The following is a 23,295-nucleotide window of genomic DNA, read 5'->3' on the forward strand; positions in this document are numbered from 1 at the left end:
ATATATATATATATATATATATATATATATATATATATATATATATATATATATATATATATATATATATAGCAACATTGTGGCGAGCTCATATTGGCCCAAGCAGCACACTTGTGGTACTAGGTGGTGAGTAGATTTTTTGGGTGATTTGTCGACGTGTGTGTGTGTGTGTGTGTGTGTGTGTGTGTGTGTGTGTGTGTGTGTGTGTGTGTGTGTGTGTGTGTGTGTGTGTGTGTGTGTGTGTGTGTGTGTGTGTGTGTGTGTGTGTGTGTGTGTGTGTGTGTGTGTGTGTGTGTGTGTGTGTGTGTGTGTGTGTGTTGCAGAATAAATGAGTTCTCCAGTATTCGGTGATACCTTTTTTATTGGACTATTGTATACTGATATACAAGTATATATTCTGCAGCACCCCTACTTCCAGTCCCTATATGTATTGAGCATTTATCCCGTATTGAATCTGTGCAACTATTGAATCAGGATACCATGTTTTTATTTTAGCTTGTAAATCTCACTCAATGCTACATTACTTTAAATGATTACTTAGTATACACGTAGCTCACTGAAATAGATGAAGAAGCTACATTGTGGACACTATATCAAGTGTCAGCTTGGCGTCAGAGAACTACAGAGGGTTGGATGGGCTGCGTGCATAATCCTGAATCCAACGACTGAGAGAAGTCCAGCAACCATTGGATGTCCCTGTCTCCTCCCTTCACCTCGCATAGAGATAACATAGGGTGGGTGAGGGGGAGTGGGTGCCGCAGAGAGAATGGAGGGAGTGCTGAGCATGGAGCTGTCACTCCTCCGTGGTGCTGATTAGCTAAGAGCCCAGCTCTGACTGCACCAGGCGTTTGTGCAAGTAGCCAACTCCGCCGCATCCTCCTGATTAACCATTTCTGATATCTGGGGATGGAAGGAGTCACACAGACTCACGGCTGAAGAGGGAGCTGCTGCGTGAGGAGAGGGGGGGAGGTAAAGATAAACACAGATACGCCATGCTGCGGCCTGGGGCTGCTTTTTGCTGCACACAACACTTGCTACCATCTTGCTTCTTGCACCCTCTCCTTGCAAAACGTTTCCTAGGCCCATTGAACCTCAACGGCTGCTTATAATATACCACCAGACTACAAGAGAGAGTATTAATAACCACAGCGCATAGGATCCTCTTTGGAAAACGATCTGAGGATTATTTTGCTCCTTTGGTCAGCATGATATACAACTTTCCAGCTCAGCAGAAGCCAGTGTGGGGCGTTAGGCCTCTGATCTCCTCCCTCAGCCTGCTCTGCCTGCTCCTGTGCTGTGCTATAGGGGGCTGCAGGAGGGTGTCCTTGGGCTCCCCTGCCCCTCAGCTGACAGATCTCAGGTCTCAGATCTCCGGGGTGGAGGAGCTGCTGGAGGAGTTCCGCAAACAGCTGCAGCAGCAAAGGCATCAACAGGACCTGGGGGAGCAGGGGCAACAGGAACAAAGGCTGCATCAGCACCCAGATCAGGGGCAGGAGGCTGAGGAGGGCTGGGGAAGCATGCATAGGCACAGACCGCTGCAAGAGAATGAAGGCCAACGGGATGCGATGCAAAAGCAGCCACCGGAAGGTACAGATGAAGAGGAGGCCATGCAAAAGCAACTGCAAGACGTTGGTGTGAGGCCCGGGGGTGATGTGGTTGGGGATGATTTGTGCAAATTTAACCTGCTGGAAGACTACATTATCCGTACCAAGGATTCGCTGGAGTCCGGTGCCACCTTCCTGAAGGCCCCGGGCGAGGTGTCCAGCTGGAAGCAGTGCCTGGAGGTGTGCTGCTCCGAGCCTGGCTGCTCTGCGGCCGTGGTGGAGAGATCTGGCCGGGGGTTGAGCTGTTACCTGTTTGACTGCACGCACCGGGGGCGCAACGTGTGCAAGTTCTCCCTGCACAGGGGCTACAGCAGCTACACCCTGTCCGGGCGCAATGCAACCACAGGCTGGGCTGGGGGGAGCCCCCTGCAGACGCTGGCAGGAGCAGCAGACCAGGGTAAGAGACATACGGAGGTTTATTTACTGTGATTTCCCGGTTGTAAAAACAGCACCATGTTTATCAAAGAAAAGGAATCAGATTGAAAACAATTAAGATAACCCCCCCTTAGTATACACGTAGCTCACTGAAATAGATGAAGAAGCTACATTGTGGACACTATATCAAGTGTCAGCTTGGCGTCAGAGAACTACAGAGGGTTGGATGGGCTGCGTGCATAATCCTGAATCCAACGACTGAGAGAAGTCCAGCAACCATTGGATGTCCCTGTCTCCTCCCTTCACCTCGCATAGAGATAACATAGGGTGGGTGAGGGGGAGTGGGTGCCGCAGAGAGAATGGAGGGAGTGCTGAGCATGGAGCTGTCACTCCTCCGTGGTGCTGATTAGCTAAGAGCCCAGCTCTGACTGCACCAGGCGTTTGTGCAAGTAGCCAACTCCGCCGCATCCTCCTGATTAACCATTTCTGATATCTGGGGATGGAAGGAGTCACACAGACTCACGGCTGAAGAGGGAGCTGCTGCGTGAGGAGAGGGGGGGAGGTAAAGATAAACACAGATACGCCATGCTGCGGCCTGGGGCTGCTTTTTGCTGCACACAACACTTGCTACCATCTTGCTTCTTGCACCCTCTCCTTGCAAAACGTTTCCTAGGCCCATTGAACCTCAACGGCTGCTTATAATATACCACCAGACTACAAGAGAGAGTATTAATAACCACAGCGCATAGGATCCTCTTTGGAAAACGATCTGAGGATTATTTTGCTCCTTTGGTCAGCATGATATACAACTTTCCAGCTCAGCAGAAGCCAGTGTGGGGCGTTAGGCCTCTGATCTCCTCCCTCAGCCTGCTCTGCCTGCTCCTGTGCTGTGCTATAGGGGGCTGCAGGAGGGTGTCCTTGGGCTCCCCTGCCCCTCAGCTGACAGATCTCAGGTCTCAGATCTCCGGGGTGGAGGAGCTGCTGGAGGAGTTCCGCAAACAGCTGCAGCAGCAAAGGCATCAACAGGACCTGGGGGAGCAGGGGCAACAGGAACAAAGGCTGCATCAGCACCCAGATCAGGGGCAGGAGGCTGAGGAGGGCTGGGGAAGCATGCATAGGCACAGACCGCTGCAAGAGAATGAAGGCCAACGGGATGCGATGCAAAAGCAGCCACCGGAAGGTACAGATGAAGAGGAGGCCATGCAAAAGCAACTGCAAGACGTTGGTGTGAGGCCCGGGGGTGATGTGGTTGGGGATGATTTGTGCAAATTTAACCTGCTGGAAGACTACATTATCCGTACCAAGGATTCGCTGGAGTCCGGTGCCACCTTCCTGAAGGCCCCGGGCGAGGTGTCCAGCTGGAAGCAGTGCCTGGAGGTGTGCTGCTCCGAGCCTGGCTGCTCTGCGGCCGTGGTGGAGAGATCTGGCCGGGGGTTGAGCTGTTACCTGTTTGACTGCACGCACCGGGGGCGCAACGTGTGCAAGTTCTCCCTGCACAGGGGCTACAGCAGCTACACCCTGTCCGGGCGCAATGCAACCACAGGCTGGGCTGGGGGGAGCCCCCTGCAGACGCTGGCAGGAGCAGCAGACCAGGGTAAGAGACATACGGAGGTTTATTTACTGTGATTTCCCGGTTGTAAAAACAGCACCATGTTTATCAAAGAAAAGGAATCAGATTGAAAACAATTAAGATAACCCCCCCCCCCCCCTCTATTTCATTTGCTTCCAGAGGGGCGAATCAATGCGGTGCTAGCCACTTTGTCAGTGAAGAGGTTAATAAATCTGGTACAGTTATTTTTCGCTGGTTTCCCCCAGTTTTGCAGCCGATTGACTTTAGTACAATAACCCCACAGCGTCCTCATTATCTCTGTTAAATATTAACTTCTTCAGTGTCCTGGAAAAGTGCAGCTCATGCCTTTGATGGTCCTACACTTCCCATGGCACTGAAGGCGTTTCTGTGCATCATGAGAAGACTGTAACACATTAGTAAATGTAATCATTTATTATCAAAGGAAACTGGAGGAATGAGGTGCCCTCGCTTGATCAGATGAAGAGAGGAATGCATCAGGGCTGGGAGGTCTGCCCTTAGAAGGGAGACAATATCATTATATAGAAAACAGCTTTCCTAAAGAAAGTACCGACACACCACAGGTCTTGCAAAAATATAAACAATATAAATATTTATTCAGGTGGTTCAGTGCAATGTTTGTGTCTAGGCTGAGGCCATGCTAGGTGACATCACGCGTACCTGCCGCAGAAGCGATTTCAGGCCTAGGGGAGTCGCGACCGGGAGGCGTGGCCGTGATGTCACAGCTGTTTTGCCAACATTGGGCCGAAACACTCAGGTGACCCGGCCGTCGCGCGACAAAATCAAATTATTTTGTTGCGCGAAAAATCGGCCGTGCCATAGCGCTCTATCACGTGAACCGACGCGCACACTATGGCCGTCCTCATTGGTGAACAGCCTTTTGTTCGCGCCACGCGCACCGTCGCGCTCAGCATGGACGCGGCCTAAATCAGACCACTGTCAAGATTAAAATAACCACCAGCAATGATACTTATATACACATAGTGAACTAACAGACATATTCCGGGTGAGGTCTGCGTGCCTAATTGGCATTTGTTTGGTGTTATCATAAAAAGATGCTTGTCAATAACTAAATTAAACCTGGAAGTTGAGCTAACCAACTCCACTGTGAATCAATTGTGTTAGTGTAACAAATAACTGTTACACTGATGTTAAGATACATGTGAAAGTGTAACATAAATAAACATACTTGTACAAATAAACGTAAAATGTTAAATCTATTAAGTGTCGCAGACTATGTGTAATATCTACATTAATATATTAAATCCCCATGTGCTGATGAAATGACTTCACAAAGGAAATGCTGACAAGCAGCAAAAATCAAACCACAGGGGTTCACAATAGTTGCTGGTATATCATATCTGTCTCAATGTCACCATATCAGGATTTACTTAACTCAATTTCTCACATAAACACACCCTGTACGACCTATTATTTATACACTTCCTAAAATCCATAAATCACTTACTAATCCCCCAGGACATGCTATTATTTTGGCACTCGGTCCACACAACCCCTTTCACAATTTTTAGATTTTTGGGTGTAGCTTTTGGTGTCCAAACTCACCAGCTATTTAGAAGACACAACAGATTTTCTTCATTCTATCAGTCACATTTGCAATATCACACCCAGCACTTTACTGGTCACTATGGATGTCATTAATGTATACGCAGTAATTCCGCATACTGGGGGTTTGAAAGCTGTGGCTGATGTTTTGTTGCAATCAATAGAATATAATGGGCCACCTGTACAATTCATGCTGGAATGACACAATCTGTTTCTAACATGTAATTATTTCACATTTGAAAAACTTTTTCACTTACAGTTTACAGGCACAGCAATGGGGTTTGAATGTAGCCACTGCGTTTGGTAATTTATACACAGGGAACTGAGATATAACATATTTTGAATTCAGAACAATTTAGCCAATACGTTACAATAGATTCATAGATCTATTTTATTCTGTGGTCAGGTATGGAAGGTCAACTGATGGACTTCTATGATTCATTAAATACATTGTCCGGATCTGTTAGATTCCCTATTAACCATAGTAGTAATATTATTAACTATCTAGATGTCCTGGTCACTAAATTTGACACAAATTTGGACACTCCTTTTGGCATCAAGCTTTAAGAAAGGCTTAACTTTTTCACAATTAATCAGGGTTGCTAGAATCATTAGCAAACCAGATCAAAAGATTGAAAAGATGCATATTGTGGCAGACACATTTTTATCTAGGGGCTATAGGCAGAAAGATGTAAGTAACAATTACTAAGAGCACTTAAATTGGATTGAGAGACATTGTTATTAAGACAGACTAACGTGACAAACACCAGACTCCCTGTTACCAAATAATCAGAGATTTCAAAAGACCTTAAAAGATCATTTTTTTAAAAATGGCACATCCTTTATATAGATAGGAAATTTGGGCCATCTACTCAACAAAATACTATTATTGCATATCGGCATAACAAAAGTCTACGAGACCTCCTAATCAAAAGGGATTCAATTGAGAAATATGCAAGTTACTCACCATACAATAGGTTGAGTCCTCTCAGAAATGGCTGTTTCGGTTGTAGAAATTGCATGACCTGCATGAATGGTCTTATTGGAGGGACACAGTTCAAACAACCACACTCTGGCAAATCTCTAAAGCTCAAACATCATCTAACATGCCACAATACATCCTTTATCTATTTGATCATCTGTCAATGTGGACTTAGCTATGTTGGGAAAACTGATTGGACATTTTGTGAATGGATGAATGAACCCTGGTCAAGTATTTGGTTGGCACTCTACAGAGGAGCCATTGATAAACCATTGGCAAGTTACTTTTTTTTTACCAAGGGACACCAGCTAGCATCCTTATGATACATGATTATCAACCATGTGCCTATCCCTAATAGAGGAGGTGACATGAAAAAACAATTATTACAGAGAGAAGCCACGTAGATTTTTGATTTAGATACCGTAATTCTGCGGGGACTGAACAAAGATGGGAAATTGAATTGTTTTCTTTAATTATCTTCTTTATATTGTTTCTTCTAGATGTTGATTGATAGACACAAGTTGTAGTCTCTTACCAAGTCCAGAATATACCTTGCCATAGTAAGTCACCGGAAAGATATCGTGGCATATGATGCACAGTTGACAATCTATCTGCAGCCACTCATCATATTATATTTTGTTGCTGTCCTAGACCAACAACATTGGGCACGTGACTTAAGGCACCATATTTTGGTGAAGAAAAGTTCTGTCCATATGGGTTACATTCTAATATGAAACGGAAGGTACTTGTTCTTCTAGTACTGTCCGAAAACCCTGAATAAAGGGCTTTGTGACAAAGTATTGCACATTGGTAACACAAGAAAGTAAGACCAATAGTGCTTAAATCTGACACGGTAACTAACCAAACGCCTACTCCAACTTAGAGGTACCATAGCCATGGGTCTATCCTTTAGTATAATAAAGATGGTTTTTCATTGATTACACTTTTTGATTGCTTTACTGGAGAGCTGAGCATCGCCTTCCTCTCTACATATCTTACCTTTTTGGCTGGAGCACGTCTATTCACACGAACCGGGATCCTGGCTGTTTTCCCTCACCTCAGTGTCTGAGCAGCTAAGTGTCCATTTGCTGCTGTTCCGGAGCCTGCGTGTGGTAGCAGGAATAGTGGAGGTTGCGGGTTGGTTAGGTTTAACACACTCCGGTCTCTCACTTCACTTGTGGGGGATCCGAGTAGTTGTTCTTCTTTTCCTCCGTCATATTCACTCCCCACCTGTGTTTATGTCCCACACCTTCATGATATTTATTTATTTATTTATTTATAAAATATTTTACCAGGAAGTAATACATTGAGAGTTACCTCTCGTTTTCAAGTATGTCCTGGGCACAGAGTAAAACAAATAATACATGGTTACAAATACAGTTACATAAATGAACAAGGTATACATTTATATACAAGACATTGCATGCACAGTTAAAGAAAATATATATTATGAGCGTATGAAACAGTTACAGACCAGATTAAAGTGTGAGACAGCCTTAGATTTGAAAGAACTTAAGCTGGTGGTGGATATGAGAGTCTCTGGTAGGTTGTTCCAGTTTTGGGGTGCACGGAAGGAGAAGGAGGAACGTCCGGATACTTTGTTGAGTCTTGGGACCATGAATAGTCTTTTGGAGTCTGATCTCAGGTGATAGGTACTGCATGTGGTAGGGGTGAGGAGCTTGTTCAGGTAGCTGGGTAGCTTGCCCAGAAAGTATTTGAGGGTGAGACAGGAAAGGTGAACTTTGCGCCTAGACTCTAGTGATGACCAATCTATGACTCCGTAGGGATTATTATGCAGCCTACCTGCATTGTGATTATGGATATTATTAGACTGATTTTTATCTTATACATTCTGGAGCGCCAGTCACGGAGGTTAACCCGTTCATGCACCTCCTACTCAGTACACCATCGAACCTAAACACCTAGAATACTTACAGTATATACCATAATAAAAGCATGTCCTCACAATCTCGAGTAGGTCCAGAGTAACATGTATTCATGGAGTAACTGTATTGTCATGCACCTCTATGGTCTCAGCAATGTTATACACCATGTGTTGTATTAGGCCTCGACCAGGGTGGTGCTGAGCAGGCGGGCGCGCTCACGCTGGCCGCGATGAAACACATTGCGGCAATGTTTGTGGTCAGCATGAGCAAGCGCCTGCTTAGGCGCTTAGCTTCTTGCAGAGCAAGCAAATTTTAATTTGTCGCCCACAAGCACGTCACGTGACGGTGAAGGTGAACCAGCTCCGTGACGTCATGGCCACAAATCTACTGGCCGAGCAAGGAGCGTGACGTCACCGCGCATGAGCACCAGCGCGCTCGCTCCCTGCCTGGCCGCATGTCAACTGCAGGTAATTAATTTATGTTTATACGATCGTTTCAAGTAAATCCTGATATGGTGACATTGAGACAGATATGGTATACCAGCAACTATTGTGAGCCCATGTGGTTTGATTTTTGTTGCTTGTCAGCATTTGCTTTGTGAAGTAATTTCATCAGCACATGGGGATTTAATATATTAATGTAGATATTACACATAGTCTGCAACACTTAATAGATTGTACATTCTACGTTTATTTGTACATGTATGTTTATTAATGTTAAGAAAAATGTGAAAGTGTAACTGTCATTTGTTACACTGATGCAATTAATTCACAGGAAAGTTGGTTCTCTCACATTCCAGGGTTAATTTAGTTATTGTCGGGCATCTTTTGGAAACACCAAACGGATGCCAATTTGGCACACAGACCTCACCTGAAATATGTTTGTTAGTTCACTATGTGTATATAATTGTCATTTGTATCTTGGTAAAGATCTGTGTTAAAGACACAAATGTCGAACTGAACCACAATTTTTGCAAGACCTGTGGTGTGCCGTACTTTCTTTAGGAAAGATGTTTTCTACATAATCATTTATTCTAATAGATAGCCTTGCACAGTACAGCAGTGCAATGACAAACAGTAGTACAATGACAGTACATTTTTACCACCAAAGAGCTTGAATGATCACTTCCACTTCTAGAATCAGTCACGTATTCAACATTTAGTGACATGGTCTTTCCCGTGCTTGAGAAGAATTCTGCTTTATTCAAATACAGAAGCAGGAGATATTACTCCCAATTTTGCATGGCAACACACAACATTGCGCAATTTCTATGCACCATTTTGCAATGTTGTTACTTGGGGTTCCACACCAATGGTAATATGAGAACAGGAGGAATAACGCCCCTCCCCTAGTGTGACTTGCCTGCTACACATGTATAGAGAGCTACCTTTTTTGCTAAGAAAGTGGAGTATGGCAGCACAGCAAATTAAATAGGGGCAACAGAGAGATAAGATCAAGAAGTTATAGGGAAATTAATCTTAACAGGTCCATGTCACGGGGGACCAGGAATTTACACCTTTATACTGGGATCATATCACTTAGCAAAACCAAGAAGTAAAACAAATTGTCATTTATTCCATAGAAACAGATGTACACAGTGAATTAAAACAAATAAGAGGAAACATACTTACTGGGGGTCTGGGCTACAAAACTATCCTTTCGTTGTGGTAATAGCGCAGATAACAAAGTCTTTACAAAGTCTTTTAGATGACCGGGACTAAGCCCGAAAAGTCCTGGAACCGAATCGGCATGCAGTTCCTGACACCACCGCTCTTTCTGCTCTGGAGGTGCTGAAATCCTTTGACCAGGAGCGAGTACCAAACATCCTGGTACTCTTTTCAGCATGCAGTTCCAGCCAGGACTGCTACGAAGTATTCTGAGAACTTGACCCCGAAATGTGGGACTTGAAATTTCTGAAGCCGGCTCGCGTGTATTTCTCCCAGAGCATCTTTTGGTCAGTTCAAATTTTCCGCTGTTGTCTTGGCACTTAGAATCTCCTGAGCTTATTGGCAGCTAGGGTTTATTCCCATTCATAGAATACCTCAACCCATCCGAGCGTGGGAATATTTCCACCAGCCTATCAGCTATTTGCCAGTACCCTGAAGCTGGGCGGGCACTGATTTCAATTCTGCAAAGGGGCATGCACCAACCTGGCACCTCTGCCACTTAGCATATTGAACCCCCTGCTGAGCCAGGCTCATCAGAGTCTGGAGACAGGCAAATGGTCACCGGATAGCCCTTTTTCATGCCAGGACGTGGGTACTCAAGCATAACTCCGGTACTCCGCCGGCCCTAACACCTTGGCATCTCTGAGACTTTCAAGACGGGGCCTGAGCAGACTAGGTGGTACCAAGCCAGTGGCTCCAAGCCTGGTGGCCATCTGGTCTCTCAGAATCAAGGACTTGGAAATTCCCCAGCTCATATACAGTGCATAAAACATACATACCCTTATACACCATGTTAATAAAAATCTCACAAAATTCTTCTAAGTCCCTCGTCTCCTAGGATCTACTGAAAAGATGTGCACGTTCATTTTCAGAGCTCTTAGACCTTCCTATAAGAAGTTTGCTAAAAAGTTGCTCCAAATAACGCTTAGGTTAAGTTTAAGAGTTGCTTCTCTTGTACCAAAGCTGGACATAAAAACATGGATCAGGGGCAACCAAGGGGGTTTGACCTTTATTAGTGAGCCTGGTTACCCCCTCACTGTCACAGTCCACTTTCTGTCAACTTCCATGCATGGGGGTTATGATACTGAGACACTACAGAGGAGCTCTGAGCTGTAAAGCAGAGAGGTGGAACCAGCTTCTGGAAACTTTATTTCTGTCCACACAACAGGGTCTCGTGATCGGCATCTGGACTCCATTCTTTATTTACATAGCATGCTTAGGCCTGTTATCCCTTTTAAAAGAAGAAGATAAGGCTTTTTTTATTCCATTGGTTGAATGTCTACAGGTGACTGTCATTGATATGGGCAATGGTATTCCTGAAGTTCTGTAATATTGTAACAGAAAGTGCTCATATAAAGGGGAGCATTGGAGCAGTAGCTGAAGCATTAAATAGTGAACTTGCATCAATAACCAATGGTCAAAGTGTGATCGTATCCAGGGGTATGAAGTACCACTTTATTGACAGAGTAATGGTTCCATTTTTTTATTTAATAAAATATTTATTTAATGAAAGCCTTTTTCTGCGTTCTAAGCACAAATATTGTATACATCTTTCTAACCTATAGTAAGACTACATTTCCCCCCAATGCTAAATACATTTAGAGTGTTTTAAGGCCGGCACAGTTAGAATATTTGCTTAACCACTTTGACCCTTCTCAATAATGAAACTGTTGGCAAGGGCTATGGGGTTCACATGCCATGGTCACAGGGCACAACAAATACTTATAATTCGGTAAGATTGATATATTTAAAGAAAAAAAAAAGAACCGTATTAGGTGATTTTTTAAATGTTATTTAGACTACCAATTGATATTGTAGGACTATGTTTCGAGAGTTAGTTCTCTGCCTCAGGACAAACAAATTTATTAAAAAATTCCATGAGTTTAACACTGATCCAGAATTGCAGTCTAGGACAGATGAAGCGGTAAACTGGTATCAGCTCCTCACACCATTAATCCTTCCCACACAATATAAATAAATCCATATAAAAAGTTTCACACACAAATCACAGTTGTTGTACAAATGCCATAAAAATATTTTTTTTGCTAAAGTGCTTGCATATATAACCAGAGTAAAATTTCCTTTCTTTGTAACAGTGTGGATAATGTGTGCCGTGTCCATATTATTCAATTATATTGCTTTCACCCAACATTCACTTTCAGTGTTGGTTTGCTCTTAGTCAGTTGTTGTCCACAGCGTCACTCCCTTTTGATTCTTCACACCAACCGGTGCATAGTTTTTTGTTGGTGTTTTTATTATAGCACTGTTTATGCATATTGTATGACAACAACTTCTGTGTGGATTTCTTTTTGCAGGCAGCTTAGTATTGCAAAAATAATCCACATATAGCAATATATTTAGTCACAGTTATGAGCTACATTTCTAGCCTTCATAACACAATTTATATTTCCCCTGCTCATGTGCTCTAATCACATTTCCTGGGTATATGCCAACTTCTTATGCTGACACTCTGTGAGAGCCTGCACAAAGACATCTTGTTATCTTAAACGTTCTTCATATCTGCCGTTTCCTGGTGGTCCTGCTGGATTTATGTAGAGACCCGGAAGAAGCTCTGGGGTGTGCAGGCGATACAATGTTTGTTTGCCAGCAGAAAGTAACAGCAAGAATAGACAGGCATCGTGAAGCGATATACAGTACATTAAACACAAAATGAGCTACAGTAATACAGCCTTTTGTTATATAGTGTGTGCGGCCGGGCGCGCGCGCGCGAGCCAGTGCGAACGCGCGTTGCATGCTTTTTGTGTGTATGCTGTGAGCTGTGAGCTGAGAAGGACCTGTGTATTTATGTGTGTATGTATGTATATGTGTGTGTATGTATGTGTAATTTATTATTTATTTAAAAAAAAAACACATTGGTAAAAATAAAATATTTATTAACATTGTGCAGACACACATACATACATACACACATACACATGCATTCATATATACACACACATACATACATTTCAGCGCCGTTAGCAGCGCAAAATCATTCTATTCCCTGTGTTCCCTGCAGTCGGCCGGATGCACGCTCAATGCCGTGCACGCGCGCTGCCCTTGTATAGAAGGGCTGACTAACCTCAGCCAATTATAAGTGCCGCGTGCGCGCACGGCGTAGCGCAAGCGGCCACTATATAAGAGCCCTTAGAAAAGCACACGTGAGCCTCGGTGATAAACAGTTGTGGAGAGCCAGCAGGAGAAGGTGGAGGGGACGCCCCCTATACCTAGATCCAGCAGGGCTACCATGGAGTGACAAGTATAAAGAACTGTTAAAGATAACAAGAGCCGTGTTTGCACTTTCAAATTTCATGGTTCAAATCCTAAATTTCCTGTTTTTTCCTGGTCAAAAGAAGTCAAATATTCCCATCCAAAAACATATTTGTAAGGAGATAAGCAGATTTAACAGCATTTTTAACTTGTAGGAGGACAAGAGACACCTTTGTGCAATTTCCTTCCTTCGGGCTGTTGTTCTAGAGTTAATAAACTTGCTGCAGTCAGTGTGCAAGTCACAGTGTGTCCCCTGTGGGCTGACTAACTTAAACTGAGTGACATTTAAGTCCTATCCTCATTTCACCATGGTTATATATAATAAAACATCCGTGTGTGTAGCCAGTTCTGTGGCTGTAGGGCATTTTGATTTGGTGGTGAGTACTAATCATAGGCTGCGAATTGCGCGGCACATCACCAGAACAAGCAAGCACCACACAAAGTGCTGTGTGCCACAGAGGCACTATATACACCAACCCAGAGTATATAACCAGATGGCACTATAGACCAAGCCAGAGTATATAACCAGATGGCACTATAGACCAAGCCAGAGTATATAACCAGACTGCATTATACACTGAAACAGTACAAGTTGGAGGGAAGTGAGGGGATACAGGGGTGGAGAGGGGAGACATGAAGGAAAGTGAGTGACGGGGACACAGTGAGTGACAGATGGGGTTGACAGGGAAAGACAAGTGGGGGGGCACGGAGTGACAAGTATGGAGGGAAGTGGGTGATCCATACCTTCTCAGTGCTGCAGAAACTCTCAGCTCAACAGGGGGTAGTGGGTGATGGGGAGGACAAGGGGGGTAGTGGGTTACATGGGGGGACAGGGAGTGATTAATGGGGATGAAGACAGGGAGTGACAAGTGGGGGGGGGGGGGGGGGAGTGGGTGATCCCTACTATCGTCGTGCTCCCCAAACTCATCTCAGGATTGAAGTCCCCCCCATCTGGGAGGTTTTGCCTAGGCTACAGGTACGTGTGGTGCTGGTTACCTGTGAGGGTCCAGGAGAGATGAGCTTCTGCGATGTTGTGGGGAACCGGACAGGCTTTAGGTGATCCTCAGGTTCTTTTCATTGGTGACAGCGCCTCCAGTCACAGTAGGCTCCAAAAGTGCTGGAGATGGTCCCTACAATGACAGTCTTTTCTCCTATACTTCTGTTCAATAGACTGCGACTTAGTCAGATGTATATAAAAAGGATCTTTATTTGGTGCAGCCACTGCAGATGGTATAACAGCGTTTGCATCCTGTCACTGCCTGTAGCTACTAGGGCTTACCTGGCAGGAGGGCAAAAAGATAGCCATGGCTTGTCCAGGCTATATGTGTATTATATTTGCAATGAACTGCCTGAATTAAACTGCCTGCAAAAAGAAATCCACACAGAAGTTGTTGACACACAATATGCATAAGCAGGGCTATTTAAAAAGCAGTAAAAATACAACTATGCACCTGTTTGTGTGAAGAATCAAAAGGGAGTGAAGCTGTGAACAAACAACTCGTTAAGAGCAAACCAACACTATTAAAGTGAATGTTGGGTAAAGGGAATATAATTGAATAATATGGACACGACATGTAACCCATTATCCACACTGCTACAAGAAAGGACCGTTTGCTCTGGTTATATATGCAAGCACTTTACCCCCCAAATATTTTTAGAGCATTTGTACAACTGTGATTTGTGTGATTTGTATGTGATCCTTTGTGTATGAATTTATTTATATTGTGTGGGAAGGACGAATGGTGCGAGGAACTGGTACCAGTTCAATATGGATTTTAATGTATGGATTTTCTGTAAAAATAAAGGACATATATAGTTTTACGATTCTGAACTATAATGATAGTGTTTGGAGGGGTTTATTATCATTAACAGTTGAATGGAAAGTAACAAGAGTGCATAATAGGTTCCACTATTTGTCTTTGACAATTTTAGTTTTTTGTGAAAAAAATATTTTCAAGCTGTAGTACCACCCAAAATATTGTGTGGGTCAGGACTCCCATTAGATACAACATATAAAGGTTTAGAGTGCAAACTGTTCTTTTTGTTGATGTATGAATACATTGTTAAAGTTATGACGATATGATCACTTTTACTGTTGGTACTTGACCAAGTTATTTCCTTTGTAGAAAATGACAAGCCTCCTCATAGCAACGCAGGACAAGACGTGGTACTTCAGCTGCCTGTTGACTGGGTTATTCTGGATGGCCGTGAAAGCAGTGATGATCATGCGATTGTTCGATACGAGTGGAGTTTGTTTCGGGGAGACCCGTTAGTTGACATGAAGGTATTGGCATAATTTAATTCCAAGAGCATTTTCATTAGAAGTAGTGTGGTGAACATGCGGAAAAGAATAGGTTGCACTAGGGCATGAGCACATTAAGAAACTGTGTAGGATCACAATATTGTCAGGAGCCCCTACTCTGTCTGAGACATTGATAGGTAGAAATGATCCATAAAAATGTAATCAGTGTTATACTTCAATAATTCTTTTGAAGGCTCTGTGTACTGTCCCCAAATATATTTGTATATAGTTATCATATCCCCTCTTAGATGCCTCTTTTCTAATGTAAATAAATATAATTTAGCTAGCCTCTCCTCATAAGTTAGATTGTCCATCACCTTTATTAATTTGGTGGCTCTTCTCTGCATTCTCTCTAGTTCCATAATGTCTTTTCTAAGGAGTGGTGCCCAAAATTGTACTCCATATCCAATGTGTGGTCTTACTAATGCTTTATAAAGGGGCATAATTATGTTTACTTCCCTTCCATCCATTGTTCGTGTAGCCCATATTCCCCCCCTCCTTCCCTCTGGGAGATGTTGCTGCTACATGGAGTGTGGTGGTGCACACCTGCTGGCTCACAGTAAATCTGAGTCTCCCGCATGGTGGTAGGGGATGTCAGAACAGGCTTCTGGGGCATAAACTGATTCGTACTCAGGGTGACAGCGCCTCCATCTCGTGCAGTCCCCGGGGATGAGGGGAGAAATCCTTGCAGGAGAACTTCTTTACTTTTCTCCCTGATAGATTTCAGTCTCAGGCAAGAAGCTATGGTGAAACAGTAACACTTTATTACTCCTTACAGATGTACAACTTATACACCAGCAGCAATAGACCTTAGGGCCTTCAAAATACACAGTTTCCCAACAAGCTCGGAGAAACCCCAATGATTACCCACCACCCCTCCCTGCCCTTCACCATACCCCCAACCCCTCCCTGCCCTTCACCCCACCCTCCCTGCTCTTCACCTTTACCCTCCCTGCCCTTCACCTTTACCCCTCCCTGCCCTTCACCTTCACCCCTCCTTGCCCTTCACCCCTTCCTTCACCCCTCCCTGCCCTTCACCCCCCTTCACCCCTCCCTGCCCTTCACCCCCCTTCACCCCTCCCTGCCCTTCACCCCCACACCCAACCCCATCCTCCCTGCTCTTCACCTTCACTCCACCCTCCCTGCCCTTCACCCCTCCCTACCCTTCACCCCTCCTATCCTTCACCCCCACGCCCTTCAACCCCATCACCTCCCTGCCCTTCACCCCCCCACCTTTCCCTGCCCTTCACCCCCCCACCCCTCCCTGCCCTCCAACCCCCCCCCCACCCCTCCCTGCCCTCCACCCCCTCCCTGCCCTTTACCCTCCACGCCCTCCCTGCCCTTCACCCCTCCACACCCTCCCTACCCTTCACCCCTCTACACCCCCACACCCTCCCTGCCCTTCACCCCTCCACACCCTCCCTGCCCTTCATCCCTCCCTGCCCTTCACCCCCCACATCTTCCCTGCCCTTCACCCCCCCACACCCTCCCTGCCCTTCACCCCACCACACCCTCCCTGCCCTTCACCCCTCCACGCCCTCCACCCCTCCCTGCCCTTCACCCTCCACACCCTCCCTGCCCTTCACCCTCCACACCCTCCCTGCCCTTTACCCTCCACGCCCTTCACCCCTCCACACCCTCCCTGCCCTTTACCCTTCACGCCCTTCACCCCTCCACACCCTCCCTGCCCTTCACCCCTCCACACCCTCCCTGCCCTTCACCCCTCCACACCCTCCCTGCCCTTCACCCCTCCACACCCTCCCTGCCCTTCACCCCTCCACACCCTCCCTGCCCTTCACCCCTCCACACCCTCCCTGCCCTTCACCCCTCCACACCCTCCCTGCCCTTCACCCCTCCATACCCTTCACCCCCCTCTGCCCTTCACCCCCCTCTGCCCTTCACCCCCTTCACCTCCCTTCACCCCTCCCTGCCCTTCACCCCCCTCCCTGCCCTTCACCCCTCCACACCCTCCCTGCTCTTCACCCCTCCACACCCTCCCTGCCCTTCACCCCTCCACACCCTCCCTGCCCTTCACCCCTCCACACCCCACACCCTCCCTGCCCTTCACCTCCTCTACACCCTCCCTGCCCTTCACCCCTCTACACCCTCCCTGCCCTTCACCCCTCCCTGCCCTTCACCCCCCTTCACCCCTCCCTGCCCTTCACCCCTCCCAGCCTTTCACCCCCCTCTGCCCTTCACCCCTCCCTCCCCTTCACCCCTCCCTGCCTTTCACCCCCCTTCACCCCTCCCTGCCCGCCCTTCGCCCTCCCTGCCCTTCGTGCCCGCTTCGCCCTCCCTGCCCACCCTTCACCCGCCGCCCTCCCTGCCCTTCGCCTGCCCCCCGTCCTTCCACGCCCTCCCTGCCCTTTGCCCGCCCCCATCCTTCCACGCCCTTCCCCCGCCCTTTGCCCCCCCGCCCTTCCACGCCCCTTGCCCCCCCCCCCCACCCTTCCACGCCCCTTGCCCCCCCCCGCCCTTCCACGCCCCCCCGCCCTTCCACGCCATTCCACTACATGCCCCCCGCCCTTCCACAACCTCCCATGCAAGCCCGGGCAACGCCGGGTATATCAGCCACATTGGTTTAGACTTGTTTCTTTTTATACTTATTCCACAAGAGTATATATACACTGGTAAGTGCACTTATCTAATAATGTATTATAGACTGCTCCTTTTCTTTCACCTTTTATCCTGCAAAAATGTCATCCCAATGTATTCCTTGTAGATTATTCCTGCCCTTCACCCCTCCACACCCTCCCTTCCATTCACCCCTCCCTGCCCTTCACCCCTCCCTGCCCTTCACCCCCCACACCCTCCCTGCCCTTTACCCCCCCCCCCACCACACCCTCCCTGCCCTTCACCCCCCCACACCCTCCCTGCCCTTCACCCACCCCACACCCTCCCTGCCCTTCACCCCCCCACACCCTCCCTGCCCTTCACCCCCCCACACCCTCCCTGCCCTTCACCCCCCCACACCCTCCCTGCCCTTCACCCCCCCACCACACCCTCCCTGCCCTTCACCCCCCCACCACACCCTCCCTGCCCTTCACCCCTCCCTGCCCTTCACCCCTCCACACCCTCCCTGCCCTTCACCCTCCACCCTCCACCCTCCACACCCTCCCTGCCCTTTACCTTCCACGCCCTCCCTGCCCTTCACCCCTCCACACCCTCCCTGCCCTTCACCCCTCCACACCCTCCCTGCCCTTCACTCCTCCCTGCCCTTCACTCCTCCCTGCCCTTCACTCCTCCCTGCCCTTCATCCCTCCCTGCCCTTCATCCCTCCCTGCCCTTCACCCCCCACACCCTCCCTGCCCTTCACCCCCCCCCACACCCTCCCTGCCCTTCACCCCACCACACCCTCCCTGCCCTTCACCCCTCCACCCCTCCACACCCTCCCTGCCCTTCACCCCTCCACACCCTCCCTGCCCTTCACCCTCCACACCCTCCCTGCCCTTTACCCTCCACGCCCTTCACCCCTCCACACCTTCCCTGCCCTTTACCCTCCACGCCCTTCACCCCTCCACACCCTCCCTGCCCTTCACCCCTCCACACCCTCCCTGCCCTTCACCCCTCCACGCCCTTCACCCCTCCACACCCTCCCTGCCCTTCACCCCTCCACACCCTCCCTGCCCTTCACCCCTCCACGCCCTTCACACCCTCCCTGCCCTTCACCCCTCCACAGCCTCCCTGCCCTTCACCCCTCCACACCCTCCCTGCCCTTCACCCCTCCACACCCTCCCTGCCCTTCACCCCTCCACACCCTCCCTGCCCTTCACCCCTCCACACCCTCCCTGCCCTTCACCCCTCCATACCCTTCACCCCCCTCTGCCCTTCACCTCCCTTCACCCCTCCCTGCCCTTCACCCCCCTCCCTGCCCTTCACCCCTCCACACCCTCCCTGCCCTTCACCCCCCTCCCTGCCCTTCACCCCTCCACACCCTCCCTGCCCTTCACCCCTCCACACCCTCCCTGCCCTTCACCCCTCCACACCCCACACCCTCCCTGCCCTTCACCCCTCCACACCCTCCCTGCCCTTCACCCCTCCACACCCTCCCTGCCCTTCACCCCTCCACACCCCACACCCTCCCTGCCCTTCACCCCTCCACACCCCACACCCTCCCTGCCCTTCACCCCTCCACACCCTCCCTGCCCTTCACCCCTCCACACCCTCCCTGCCATTCACCCCTCCACACCCTCCCTGCCCTTCACCCCTCCACACCCTCCCTGCCCTTCACCCCTCCATACCCTTCACCCCCCTCTGCCCTTCACCCCCTTCACCTCCCTTCACCCCTCCCTGCCCTTCACCCCCCTCCCTGCCCTTCACCCCTCCACACCCTCCCTGCCCTTCACCCCCCTCCCTGCCCTTCACCCCTCCACACCCTCCCTGCCCTTCACCCCTCCACACCCTCCCTGCCCTTCACCCCTCCACACCCCACACCCTCCCTGCCCTTCACCCCTCCACACCCTCCCTGCCCTTCACCCCTCCACACCCTCCCTGCCCTTCACCCCTCCACACCCTCCCCGCCCTTCACCCCTCCCTGCCCTTCACCCCCCTCTGCCCTTCACCCCCCTTCACCCCTCCCAGCCTTTCACCCCCCTCTGCCCTTCACCCCTCCCTCCTCTTTACCCCTCCCTGCCTTTCACCCCCCTTCACCCCTCCCTGCCCGCCCTTCACCCTCCCTGCCCTTCACCCTCCCTGCCCTTCGTGCCCGCTTCGCCCTCCCTGCCCGCCCTTCACCCGCCGCCCTCCCTGCCCTTCACCTGCCCCCCGTCCTTCCACGCCCTCCCTGCCCTTTGCCTGCCCCCCGTCCTTCCACGCCCTCCCTGCCCTTTGCCCGCCCCCATCCTTCCACGCCCTTCCCCCGACCTTCGCCCCCCCGCCCTTCCACGCCTCTTGCCCCCCCACCCTTCCACGCCCCTTGCCCCCCCTGCCCTTCCACGCCCCCCCCTGCCCTTCCACGCCCCCCCGCCCTTCCACAACCCCCTCCCATGCAAGCCCGGGCAACGCCGGGTATATCAGCTAGTTCCTTATAATTTTGACATTATGCCTACATCCCTTCTCACTTTAAGAATGGAAATGCCCGCCTCTTCCTTTCTATTTCTTCCCTACCTGTTTGTTTAGCCACATTGGTTTAGACTTGTTTCTTTTTATACTTATTCCACAAGAGTATACACTGGTAAGTGCACTTATCTAATAATGTATTCTAGACTGCTCCTTTTCTTTCAATTTTTATCCTGCAAAAATGTCATCCCAATGTATTCCTTGTAGATTATTCCTTAGTTTATTAAAATCTTTGTTGAACCCGTGCAATATGTTTTTTTTTTTTTTTATAACTTTCATCTTTATTTGGTTTTACAATGCATACATTACATGTGCAATATGTTTTTGATCATTTATTTCAAATGAAACCATGTTATAATCACTGTTTCCCAAATGTTACCAGACTTGAATATTTATTACTTATACATTGATTGATATTCCCAAATCCAATAATGCCGCCTTCCTGGTTGGTTTTGTTGTAATGCTAATCTCATTGCTCCAGTGTACAATATGAACGGATAATTAAAATCACCCATTTTGCAAAAACATGACCTCGTTTTGCTGCCTTTTGCTGCTCCATTTGCAAAGGTATTTTGGCTTCCTCTATCTCACAGATTTGATGGTGTATATAGCATATCCCTAGATAATTTTTTTTTGTACTTTTACCTCCACTGCTAATTTCTATCCACAAAGTCTCTACATTTTCATCTATCCCTTCATAAACATCTTCCCTTATAATAGGTGTAGCCCCCTTCCAGTAGGGAGTTAACAACTTTAATGGGCTAACCAGGTGGGCTCACTTAGGTTATCTTTTCCTCCCATCATGTGCTGTAGGATGACTTTGCAGAAAGGGTGGCCACTCCCCCGTATATGTCTTGTGACCAGGGATGTCACAATAGGGAGATAGAAGGGTATATATAGATCCACTCAATATTCTAGAAGCAGGTTCCCCTGAGTTCTGGGAGAAGGTCTCACTGTGAGTCTTGTAAATATGTTTAAGTGTATAGATATGCATTTTAAGAGTGTTCTGCCCCTGTTTATTGCTTTCAGTTAAGGGACGGGCCTTATATAATTAGTGCCTATATGAATGGCCCAAGATTGTTCTAATTTGGGAAGAGGCGTGAGCATGTGATTATCAAGCGGTCAGAGTAGAAGCCCCAGAGAATAATTGGATTTGCCCCCCCAGAAGGTCCTTAGTAAGCTCCCAATCCAATATGCATGGTCGAGGTAAGCAGTACACAGTGACAGGATACTCATCCCAGGGAACAGTATGCCCAGCATGGGCTCTCTTGAGATGAGGCATTATTGACACTGCAGGAGAGTGACAATCTAATCAATAATAGGGAAACAAGCATAAGAACCCCCTAGAGATGGGCGAATTTGTTTTGCGGATTTGGATTCGCCTCGGATTGGCGGCTCCTTTGGTCCGCGGATCACTCCCCAAAAGAGCAATCCGCAATTTCAGATTTTTTTTGAGAGAGAGAATTTAATGTGTGTCGCCAGTTGTATTTATATTTGCCCTCAAATGTCCCTCCAAATAAATTAGGGAGACATGCCTGTGCTGAAAAATGAGCACACCTAGGGTATCAGACTGGGAGATATGCTAATGGCTATGCAAAGAATATTTAAATCAGTTCCATTCCACACTTCCTAGAATGATTTCCATACCAACTATATAGAGTTGATAATAAGCCTAAGGCATCAAGCTAATGGCTGGAATTGTGTCAGACCCAATTGGACGAGAACCCACAACCTCTGCTTTCCTAGGCCACAGCTCTGTATGGAAATAGAAACAGGACAAATATTTTTTTTTGTGTTTTTTTTACACACTGCTTTCTTTTCTGCATGATACAAATCAGTATAAGAATACAATTTCCAAAAGTATGCTTGAAGTGTTTTCTTTTATTTTTATCTTAATATAATCATAATAAATTTCACTAGACATTTAAAATATTTGTATTCCTCAGACGGCTCTGCTGTGAGGTAATGCAAAATAAAATAGTTATTTTAAGCCATAGTTTCAACTTTGTGGTTTGTAGTTTTTGTAATACTATTCACCTACCCTATGAATGATATGCCAAATAGTCAAAATGTATCTTATTCTCTTAAGTTAATGCGTCTTTATATACAATAATGAAAAATTATCTTTATAGGCACATGTTTTTGATTATAATACAAAAAGGGAAAAATCCACAGCACTCTTCCTTCTTTTCTTTTTTGTATCTATCTATTTTGTTGCTGGAAGGTGATCCTGGCTGCACTGCAAGCATCCTGATCTACTTAAATAAGTTATTTGTCTTACCTTACCCATATAGAGTGCCCTGAACATTTTGTGTTATGTGTATGTGTTATATATATACATATATATATATATATATATATAACACTTAGTTAAGTTATGGTGGGTAAAAAAAGTGACAAAAACCCTCCACAGTAAAGCATATAGCAAATGGAAATATTACTGTATGCTCATTTGCATGTCTTACTGTGGAGGGTTTTTGTCACTTGTTTTACCCACCATAACTTAACTAAGTGTGGTGAAACCTATCCCTGCTTCATTTTGCAAAGCCAGTATAACCAACCCCACACTGAGGAGACCCATTAAGGTCGAAACAGCTGTCTGTGGGTGGGTCTACTGGCTAAGCATCTTAATCCAGGCTGTGCTCAAAGCTGTGAAATGCAGCAAGCTTAAGCTTATAGGGGACCATGTTAAATGGTTTTGATGCAAAAGGTGGCACTGTGTGCTCAGTTGCATGTCATTTCCCAGAATCCTTTGCTGCAGTGGAAGTGCTGTGTGATAATGGTGAAAGGCAGGGTTGCAGACCTGTCTAAGGCTGTGGCCACAGTACCTGCGCTGCGCGTGCAGCCTATTCCCCTGGTCTGCAGGGAGCTGCAGACCAAAAGACAGGGGGGGGCGTGACGTCACTCGGCAGGTTCGCCCTTATTGGCTGAACCGCCGGGGGGTGTGGCTTAGCGCTCCGTCGCGACTCCTGATCACAGTTCTCTTGCGAGCAGGAG

General features: G+C 47.5%; 2 protein-coding genes across 3 annotated transcripts in view; both read left to right on the plus strand.

The window, feature by feature from the left end:
* The first annotated feature begins 624 nt into the window (after positions 1-624).
* LOC142493567 (low-density lipoprotein receptor-related protein 11-like) lies at positions 625-2,120 on the plus strand. Its single transcript, XM_075597775.1, has one exon. It carries the CDS (start codon positions 1,206-1,208, stop codon positions 2,031-2,033), a length of 828 nt encoding a protein of 275 aa, XP_075453890.1. The 5' UTR covers positions 625-1,205; the 3' UTR covers positions 2,034-2,120.
* A 215-nt stretch (positions 2,121-2,335) lies between these two features.
* Positions 2,336-23,295, plus strand: part of LRP11 (LDL receptor related protein 11) — a 43,748-nt gene continuing 22,788 nt past the window's right edge. Inside the window, exons 1-2 of one of the 2 annotated variants that reach the window (XM_075597773.1) lie at positions 2,336-3,573; positions 15,065-15,222. In XM_075597773.1, coding sequence (XP_075453888.1) covers positions 2,778-3,573; positions 15,065-15,222 — 954 coding nt within the window. In that variant the 5' untranslated portion in view covers positions 2,336-2,777. The remainder of the gene's footprint in view (positions 3,574-15,064; positions 15,223-23,295) is intronic. The other variant, XM_075597774.1, reaches the window with a different exon arrangement.

The sequence above is a fragment of the Ascaphus truei genome, chromosome 4 (genome assembly GCF_040206685.1).
Source record: "Ascaphus truei isolate aAscTru1 chromosome 4, aAscTru1.hap1, whole genome shotgun sequence".
Classification (NCBI taxonomy): Eukaryota; Metazoa; Chordata; class Amphibia; order Anura; family Ascaphidae; genus Ascaphus; species Ascaphus truei.

Excerpts from the sequence above, each read along its gene's own strand:
- LOC142493567 (XM_075597775.1), top strand. The coding sequence starts at position 1,206 with ATGATATACAACTTTCCAGCTCAGCAGAAGCCAGTGTGGGGCGTTAGG.